This window comes from Anomalospiza imberbis, chromosome 3 (assembly GCF_031753505.1).
Source record: "Anomalospiza imberbis isolate Cuckoo-Finch-1a 21T00152 chromosome 3, ASM3175350v1, whole genome shotgun sequence".
Classification (NCBI taxonomy): domain Eukaryota; kingdom Metazoa; phylum Chordata; class Aves; order Passeriformes; family Viduidae; genus Anomalospiza; species Anomalospiza imberbis.
The window spans coordinates 56,020,095-56,030,523 of NC_089683.1; the positions used below are offsets into that span (position 1 = coordinate 56,020,095).

The 10,429-nt window shown below is 41.8% G+C and overlaps 1 protein-coding gene across 2 annotated transcripts; it reads right to left on the minus strand.

Moving 5' to 3' along the window:
• Positions 1-508: 508 nt before the first annotated feature.
• LOC137470807 (pantetheinase-like) lies at positions 509-9,650 on the minus strand. 2 transcript variants are annotated; one of them, XM_068184503.1, is made up of 7 exons: positions 9,270-9,650; positions 9,035-9,165; positions 7,100-7,292; positions 5,340-5,631; positions 3,857-4,230; positions 1,428-1,598; positions 509-1,062 (listed from the first exon to the last, which is right to left on the minus strand). In XM_068184503.1, exons 1-7 carry the CDS (start codon positions 9,480-9,482, stop codon positions 943-945), a joined length of 1,494 nt encoding a protein of 497 aa, XP_068040604.1. In that variant the 5' UTR covers positions 9,483-9,650; the 3' UTR covers positions 509-942. The 2 variants fall into 2 exon arrangements, with proteins under 2 accessions (XP_068040604.1, XP_068040605.1); XM_068184504.1 differs by lacking the exons at positions 9,035-9,165; positions 9,270-9,650 and adding an exon at positions 7,784-7,929.
• Positions 9,651-10,429: the final 779 nt, after the last annotated feature.

The window sequence follows — 10,429 nt, forward strand, 5'->3', positions numbered from 1 at the left end:
TCAGATTAAGTGTAAACAATGTTTGTACTTCAAAACAAACCTGCAGAACAAACAACAGAATTAGACACACATAGAACTCTTGGTTGGGAAACACAAAGTAATCCAGTCCACTTGCCTGAGAAGTACAGTCTGCAGGGCCCACTTTCTCACATGTGCCAGCATGTCCCACCTGCTCCAGCTGTTCACTCCCCTTACCCAACACCTGCTGGCACAGTCCCGGCTCTCCCTTGCCCTGGTAGCAGCAACCGTTCCATGGAAACACAGACATGCTCCTGAGAAATTGCTTGTACTGAGCATTTGTGACACAAAGAGTTATCAACAATTCTGTGCTAGGGAGATTTTCCACATCCTAAAAATGTGGCCAGAAAGATTAAAGCAGACTCCTCTCCCATGAAGTACATATCATGGTATGAGAACACATTGCTGTGTGTAGAGCTGAATTACTGTTTTTTGAAGGAACACATTTTCAAGACTTGTGTTCCTTTTCAAAGGAAACTGGAATTTGCAAAGGTTCTTGTAATCTCTTGTTTACAAAAGCACCTGTTCAGGAATGGGGTGGGAACGGTGTTGTGAAAATGGCTGCTAATACACCAACAAACATTTCAAATAATTAAAAACTGTTTTCTACTGGGGCACAACCCTACTGAATCGTACACCACTAAAGTCAGAGGAATTTATTTTCTATTGTTCCCAGTGTTAAGGCCAAGCCTATGCCAACCAAAGCTATCATATAAAAACACATCCACAACAGTCCAGCAGCATACTGATGTTTGCTGCAAAATCAAGTCAATAATCAAAGTGCAGTAACTATGCCGTTAGGTAAGGCAACTTGAAAAACAGAATGCCATTTTAATTATGAAGATTAGTACTAATTACCAATATTTGTGATTAATTAGTGTTACAGAAACAAGCAGATGGAAGCTTGAAGGATCTACATTGAAATCATGCTGAAGCTTGATCTGTGCGTGGAGGGTCCTTTTCATACCACCTCCCATAGAGTGTTACCGTCAAAACTGGCTTTGATGTAGTATTCCGATTTATCAGACGTCCATCAGCTAGCACCTGGTTATGAAAAAGAAAGATAAGCAGGAGCAGCATCAAAGCAGTGCTATTTTATGGTAAACTCAAAATCATATACTGAGTAATGCTGATCTAGTTGAGAGAGCTCCAATCTCAACTGGAGCTAGCAGGAAGTCTGAGAAAAACTACATTTCTGTCTTGAGGGAGATCTTGTTCTAGAGGTTTTGGGGGAACAGGGCAGAAGAGGCCTGGCAAGGTGGACTTACTGTATGAATACAACCAGGAAAAACAGGCAGAAATAAAGCTGCCTTGAACTTAAGGCAGAGGACTGAGGACTCTGGTAACAACTAAGTTGCTCTTGCTTTTTGACCACTGATGTCTGACAAAACACCAGGGTGTCCCGTTACCTCAAACTCCCCAGGGGCCAGCTGCACCCCGCTGTACAACACTTCTGGGAAGACATAGCTGGTGCCAAACGTGCCGCTGAGGGAGAACATCTCAAACTTGGTCTGAGCCATCTCCTCGGGCTGCCCACATGTGCTCAGGTTTGTGCTGGGGCACTTGAGCAGGCTGCAGATCTGTGGGGAGGAGGAGACAATGTATTTAGCAAGATGTTAACACTGGCAGGGAAGCCTTGTGTCATCAAAGCTAATCTGTGTCAGAGAAGGTCAGAGTCACAGGATCTTTTCATAATTCTTGGGCGACTCCATTTCAGTTGTTGCTTATTTTTTTATCCCTTGATCTGATTGGGTGTATTCCAGACCTGCATTGCCTTAGTCTTATAATTTTGTAAATAAATTGTGTTTTATGTAAGTGCAGCCAAAGCTCCTTATTTCATATCTGAAGCTTGTTCCTGTCCTTTCCACTAATTCTTTCAATTGCCAGTTGTCTAATTTGAAGGTTTCTTGCCCACATGTCTTAGAAGATGTGTTTGTGCATGGAAATTTTAGGCAAAGGAAACAAAGTCTGCCAAATAGGTACATTGTACAAGTGTACATCCAGGTCCTCTAACTGCTAATTGTATATGTTGCTAATGGTACTTCATTAGATGGCCTGGTAGTCCATAGGAATTCTGAATTTGCTGTTCCCTGTCCAAATCCTAGTTAATATACGCCAAGGAGATGATGTTAGCATATTTTGTTACAGTTTTGTCTTAGTATTGCAGCACATAAAGTAGTAATCACAATGTTGTTTCCGTTTTGTCATGAGAGTTAATTATCCAGCTGATAAATGTTTATGGTCTTCATAAGGAAATAAGAAATAGAGCTAGCACTCCTCTCATTCAGGAATGATTTGAAGCATGTTGTCTGGTTTTGCTGATAGGTGATGGAGTTTTTCTACATGTCTGGTATTGGGGGATAGAAACATGTTTACAAAAAAAAAAGGATTATTCATCAGCAAATATGGTTTTGTGTTGAAATGCAAATAAGCAGAGAAATAAGGAATATGTTCTGAGAAAATGAAAAAATATTGAGGGGAGAAAGGAAGAGTAGAAATTCCTATATTCTCTAGAACTTTTAATACTGGCAGAGACTATGTGGCAACTTCCAAAACCACTGAAATAAATTTTACAACCAAGCTCACCAAGAACTGCATTTATTCAAGCTATCTTCCTAGTATTGGATGAGCTGTTTGCTGGGTAACACCACCCCTCATATCCCGAGGTCTGTACTAGCTGGTACAAAATGCTGATGCTGACAGACAGAAATAATTAAAAAAGTATAATCTGCTGGCACAGTAACTTAATTATGAAGGCAAAGGGTGTTTTCAAATCTGGCTTTAAGAAAATTCAACTAGTATGTAACTCACTCTCCAAATATTTGATTAAGAGAGAGGAAGAGAGAATATTTCCACTAAAAGTCATAAGCCATTTAAATAAGCTTCATTGCTATTATTTGGATAATGACAAAAAAAATTAACATCTCTGTGACCCTAGGTTATCAGAGCATCTCATAAAGATAGCAATGATCAACTGATTTTTAACAGCAACTCTTTGATGAAAATACAGTGAGACCACATCTGGAGTACTGTGCCCAGGCTCCTCAGCACAAGTAAGAAAAGGAGCTACTGGAGAGTGCCCAGCTGAGGCCACAAAGATGATGAAGAGTCTGGAGCATCTCTCTTATGAGGAGAGACTGCGGGAGCAGGGCCTGTTAAGTCTAGAGATGACTGAGAGGGGTCTCATCAATACATACAAATATCTCAAAGGTGTGTGCCAAGAAGATGGTACCAAGTTCTTTTCAGTGGTGGTGCCCAGTGACAGGATGAGGAGCAATGGTGATAAAAACACAAGAAGTTTCACCTCAACACGAGGAAGAACTTTTTTACATTTAGGGTGGCAGAGCATCGGAACAGGCTGCCCAGAGGGAGGTCTTGGGTTCTCCCTCTCTGGAGACACTCAAAAGCCAACCAGATGTGTTTCTTTGTAATCTGCTCTAGGTGATCTTGCCTTGGCAGGGCGATTGGACTATATGATCTTCAGATGTCCCTTTCAATCCTAACTATTCTGTGATTCTGTGATACAGAGGAGATTCAGAACACTTACTGCAGATATTCACAGAAGAGAACCTAAATTTAGCCAATATTGCACACCCCTTAAAACAGTGAGTGCACTCTGGACATTTAAAAGAGGTTTAGAGATCTCTCTACTGCATTTGTTGGATTTGAAGGCAAATAGGCTTGGAAGTTTTAGCAACTTCTTTCTATTGCTAACAAAAGGTGCACTAGGACTCCGGCATAGAAGAGAGACATTGTCTTCTCTTTTTCCACCACAGAGATGAAGGTTTGTCCCTGTAAATAAGCTTCCTAAAGTAAATAACTCCCTCCAAAGAATTACCTGCAGATAGTACTGTCCTTCAATAACATGAAGGCCATCAAAAGCACCCAGCACATAAACTTCATCATCTCTTTTCTCTTCCATCTTGTAGCTCAAGTGACAGCAGAGGTTTTTTTGGCAGACAGTGAGATTCCCCCCAGGCTTAGTGAGCTCTGTGAAAGTAAAGAGGTCTTCAAAGATGATTCCTGTGAATTCATGGTCATTCTGTGAGAATCTTTCAACACTCAAAGCATATGAGTTCCAGCTGACAGCAGGCGGGGAGGCAGGAGAAAGACGAGGGTGTGCATCTAGTTCAGCAATGAGGAGGTGACCATCTTCAGTTTTCATGTTGTAGGAGTATGTTCTGGCTCCAGCTGGTGCATAAATGCCACTCCCTGTGGAGAGCACAATAGTCAGTCCAAGAAGAATTTAAAAAATCATGTTATCCTTCTAATTGTCTCTGCTGATAGCTTATCCACTATTCTACACTGATTACCGTTATTTTAGTCTCATCAAAGGTGACCATTAGATACTCAGTACATAGAGCTCATGCTTTGGTAAAGAATAGCATTTTTTCCCTTAAATAAGGTCTGCTCAGTGTAGCCAGAGGCAGACGATGTTTGTTTCTTTATGTTATGTTATGATTACATTTATGGCCTCCTCAGTTCTTTTTTCTCCTGTATGCAATAGAGATGATAATTCCTTTTTTTCTTGGCTGATTGATGCGAAAGGACCAGCTACTGCTTGAGACAATCCAAAACAGGCAAGTATCACAGGCCTATCCATGAACAGAAGGAGACAGTAATTGTCCAGCCCCCTTTACACTGGCTGAGAATTCCTCCCCTCATGGGTGATTCACATCTGACCAGCACCAAGCAACAGATGGAAATCAAAGGTCTCTCATACCCATCACTGCAGAAGCCTGTCAGGCATTTCAAATGAAAAGTGAAGATACTGGTGTAACTGAAATATATTATTCCATAAGCTGAGGTCTAAAAAAAATCAATGCTACATTCTAAAATGAAGATGTGGACTTCTTAGCAGTGTTACTACAACAGGCCTGAACATGTGTTTTAATGGTTTTCTGTAACAGTGTTAAATACAGCTATAAATATCTAACTTGGCAGAATAAATGGAGCCACATATATGCTTTATGAGTATATTTGCAGTTTGGCATTCAATCGTAGACTTAGACGTGCAGAGGGAAAGAGCCTTAAAAACCACAAAAATTTCTGTTCAGGTATAAGGGCAGTGACCTACTACTTATTTAGAGCCATTAAAGGAAAAGACAGTCCTAAGAAACGAGGGAAAATAAAACACTACAAGTTTTGTTATGCCTTTATGAAACCAATAGGAACAGGATCCATCAGCTTTGAAATTTGGTGACTAGACTCTTCACCTTCCAAAGAAATTCATTATATTCCTCTGCAAAATCACTTTGTAGAACAGGGAATAAGATATTTGTGGTTATAAAGATTCTTGCACAGAGTGAAAATTAAGTTACCTGTCATTTCTATGCTAGTGTTGTGAGTATTGGCAGCTAAGACATTGACACGCATGCCCATAGCCCAGGCAGAGTGAAACTCAATTGCAGTCAGAAAGGGCAGGACATTCATCCAAGCTGTTGGGAAGAGCACGGTGTCCACCTGCATCTTGCTCACCAGGACCACGGCAGGCTCATAGAAAAGGATGTCAAAGCAAGTGAAAATGCCAAACTTTCCAAAAGGAGTCTCAAAGGTGACAGCTTCTGGCTCTTTTGGATAATTAAACTGATTTTCTCCTAGAAAGAGATTATACTGTAGGGGAAGGAAAATAGAGAAACCAGTTAGAGGCACTTACTGACAACGTGTCTTGGAGTTATTCCCTAAAACTGATCAGAATGACTAAAGAAATTGTTTGACTTGTGTTGGAAACCCTCACAGGTAGGAAATCTGACTAACATTATATTTTCATTGTATCCAAAATATGGAACACATATTACATATTGCCCTGGCATCTAGCTAGGAAAGCAGCCAGCTGCCTTCAGGTCTGTTGGTGTCATCTGCATAAGAATAATCTCTCCACTCCCTCCACCTAGTTAATATTTCTGGCGACCCAAATGCAACCAGAAGAGAAATAGTAATGTAACAGAAGTGTGGGGGATCTGGTGCCAAGAGACAAAATCGGTGACTTTGGTGTGGAGGTGCCCAGCAGCACTGAAAGTACAGAGAACCAGCAGGAAGCACAGGACAGTATTAGGGATACTGCAGAGTAGAAAACAAAGGCTGTGCTGATGGAGGAAAGGCAGATGATCTCAGCCAACAGAAAAACTGAAGTTTGTGACGTTTCAGCTTTCCAACATTTTCCTTCTACCTTCACATACATATTTATTAAGAGTCCTTTATAAAAGTCCAGGTGGTCTGAAAGTAAATATGGACACCACACCAGAAAAGAAGTTCAAGTTTACTTAACTTGTAATTCAGCACGTGGGCCATAGCAGGCTGGGGAACAGATTTGTATTATCAGTGTTTCACTCACCCAGTTTGCTCACAAATAGATACTTTGGCATTGTCTCTAAACAACCAGATGAAATACTGGGCCCAAAATGCATTAAATAAACTGACTTCACTCTACCCACATTGGCATGATATCTGGCACACGATTCATAGACAGCTTTGATGGAACTTGAAGGTAGGCACATAATACTGAAAGAGGAACTTCCATTTGATGCAAATGTTTCAATATCCTTATCTCTTTTTACACCCATCTTAGGTCCATCATTTTGTCCAAATAATTCCCATTGTACAAAAATTGTGCCAAAACAGCATCAGAATAAAAGGTTCTGCCTCTCTAAAATCAGACTGCTCATCTACCATGAAATAGACAAGAACATTGAAATCCAGGAACATGGAGTGGTAGTCTGGTGAAAAGCTGGCACTGAAAACTGAAGCTGCTCAAGAAGCAGAATTTGCAGTAGTAGCGAGCTAATGAACTGAGGAAGTCAACCAAAACCATATGCCACTAAATTGCACCAGAACAATCATTTTTCATTCCAGTCTGTTTTGAGAAACATGACAGCAAATGCAAATTTGGCATTGATGCTTCATAGCAAGAGAGATATTCTTTTAATTATAAATTTTTAAAGAAAATTTAAATTATAAAGAAAATTATAAAGAAAAACAAAACTCTGCCAGTGGTCAATGACTGGCATCTAATTCTCTTCCCAAACTGAGACATATTCAAAGTAGTGGAAAATTAATTTCTGTCTCTCTGAGACCACTTTACCTTATGGTACCGAGCCACCAGTTTGCCCTGTGCGTCAAAGACGACATCAGTATTGTACTGGTAGCGACCGTCCCTGGGGCAGTTGGGATCGCTGGAGGCACACGGCTTCTTGTCCCCGATATTTGCAACCACATAGATGGAGTTATTTCTGGCCATGCAGCTGAGTCGTTCCTGCACTGGTGCTGGACCAAATCTATTGCATTTTAGGGAAGGACAAAAACAAAGTAAACAAAACCTGTGCTGTCAGTGGTGTCCATTTCCAGAGTACTTGACGTCACACCAGCAGCATCTACAACCCTGCAGCCATGGCACAGTAGGCAGATACACAGAGTTGCTGCAGTGCTTCCTCAGATTGCTTCTTGCACCTTGGGGTAGGCCCTGGAGACCTCCCATTGGCTTCTGCAGGGACATGCCTGCCAGTCCCCTTCAGCACCTGGAACATGCTGTGCAGTAAACAGGTAATCCTCAGGCTGGGAAAGGGCAGGAGAGCAATCTTTGGGCAGAGGAAGACACTAGCTTGGTGTCACATAAGCAAAATATTTTAGCATCAGGCATACTGGCACCTGAGGACTGCAGCTCTGGGCCATTAGTACACTAATCAGGGTTGAGCTGTGGGATAATGCAGATGACATGGTTAAGGCAATTCAGCAATTCATTTCCTCCCATAGACAGGAGAACGCAGACCTGTAACCATGGCATGAAGAGCAGTGGGTTATTAATTTTGAGATATGACAGGGTCCATGTGCCAGAAACCGGCAGCACCTCTGAAGCATCCATACCAGGCCATACAGAGAGCAGCCATTCATTCCCCTTTGTAATGTGGAAATGCCTACGGCTGTGCAAGGTGTGCATGGTCCAAAAAGGATGACCTCCATGCAAGATACACACACACAGCACCAGGAATAAGGCATGCCAGACACTGATGGCAAGGGTTATATTCCCAAAAGCCATTAGTGAAACCTCTGATTTGGAACAGTGAGGAGGCACTCGGATCACCTCTGCTAAACCTGTGTGGTGCACTAGAAAAAAGACCTGCTTAGACACACTGCCACCCCCCCTACTCTACCTTCAATGAAAGACTGTATACTTTAGCTACTTTACATCTTAGCAAAAAGTTGCACATCTTGTGCAACTGTGACTCTTCTTCTTGGAAGCACTGAGTTATTATATCCTCGCAGATACAATAACCTGCTCCTCATCAAGCAGGTGCAGAAAGCTGTGGTGAAAAGGGCAGACCACAGCTGTAATTCCATAGCAGAACATGTATTGCAAGCTATAGGAGTCTAAAGTCCAGTGCTCAGCTACTGCTTAGTTGGTCACTGCTGGAATATGCTGCTTGAATGACAGATCATGTTCTACAGCACAGAGACTCTAGCAATTCAGATTTTATCTTACCTGAATTGTGGAAAATCAAGATTAAAAGTTCCTGGGTTTTTATATTTTAGAAGTTTGGACTTTATTTACTGACTTCATCACCTTTTGCTCAGAGATTACTTCATGTACACAAAAATGGTTTGTGTGCTTTTGTTTCAACATGTCATTTGCAACAGACAAACAAACCAAAAAATCAAAGAAATACTGCTCTTAATAATTTAGAGTCAGTTCTATTCAAAATAGTGTGGAAAAATTGAAAGCAGAATGAGAAGTAGGATATTCTGGCATCAAAAAAAGACATCTGCTTAACTTTTAGTAACCCAAATTCTGTATGTTGCTTGAATTTCACCTTGAAGTGCTTAATTAAAAAAAAAAATCATGTTTCCCTCATCAATTAGTCATGGACATGCTATATATTTAATCATTTAGCTACCTTCATACTCAATTTTAATTGAAACTTATATCAGAGTTGTTAGCACTTCTTAGTAATTTAATGTGAGTTGCTCAAGACTCCATGAGATAACAGGTTGAAACCACCTAAACCACTGCAGAAGGAATCACCTTGAGGGGTCAGTGCAGGGAATCCAATTCACCACCGGATCAGGGATATCCTCCAGGTAGGGGTAGATGGATTCTCTTGTGAATCGCCAGCCATAGATGCCATCTTCAGGAGTCACAATGATGTGGGCACCCTGTCACAACAGGCTCCATTTAAAGGTCACCCATCAACAGACAACCAGGAGGGTCAGCAGGAGCAGAACACACTGATGGACAACCCTCATGGTAGCCCTCGTACCTGCTGGGCAGCTTCCTTGATGGCCCCTTCCAAGACATCCATGTTTCTGTTCATCAGGGCCAAGGCATCGCTGGGAGAAACGGGCTCCTTGGTGGGATGTGGCAGGATGACGGCGTGCTCGTAGACGGCTGCCATGAAGGTGTCGGAGGCAAGGGCCTGAAGGGCCGCGAGTGCAAAGACCACAGCGACCAGGATAGCCTGGGAAGGGAGCATGGCTGCAGCCTCCCAGCTCCTAGAGTGCTCTGAACAAACAGTGCAAAAGGAAAATGCAGATAAAAGAGAAGGGGGACAAAGTTTACTTTGAAAGAGGGAGGAGTGAACTACAGGTCTGTTAAAGCTTTACCTTGGAACCAAGTGTGAGATATAAGAAAGTATTGCAGTACACAGTAAGGATGCCATCACTGAACAAACCCAAAATGCTGGGCAATGCCAAGACTAATGGGGCCAGTAAAAAATAAGTCATTAAAAACAAAACTAGAAAGAACAGTCCAATTCTTGTTGTTATACTCTTACTTATCACTGATTAGAGGAAGACTTTTTCTATCTGTGTGGACTCAGCTGACACCCAGCTGGATATTGTCACCCATGGAGATAGACTTCTCTGAATTTTGAGTGGCAAAACTCAGGGTAATAAAAACTTCTTTATTCTAGTATCTTTGCATTCCTCAATTCCTGTGCTACGTGTCGGTATGTGCAGCTTGCATCTGAGTTTCTCTAGACCAAAGAAATTGCATTAGCATCTCACCGTACTTAGATGTCATGTACCCAACAAGCCAGCAATGGAACTGTCCCTTGACTTTATCCCAGTGTCTCTCCCAGTCACTTCTGTTCAGCTGAGCATCACTTTCCAACAGCCTTCCACCAGAAAACATGAATCTGGATAGAATTTTTCCTCTACAATAAGGTATGCAAGTACCTCATTGCCTGGCTCTCGCTAGCCTGAAGGAAAAGAGCAGGCTAGTTCACCAGGTGCTGTAGCATGCCTGCTCCTCTGCATACCTTTCTGCCCCCATAAACATGCTGTGTATTGAGAGGACTTCACTTTTAATCTTCAACTGAATTCAAATCCATCTGTGGCTATGACATTTTCCATTTTTTGACCTTCTAGTATTTGCAGTAGTCTCCTTTGAAAAAGGCTATGTGAGCAGTGGGAACAGGTT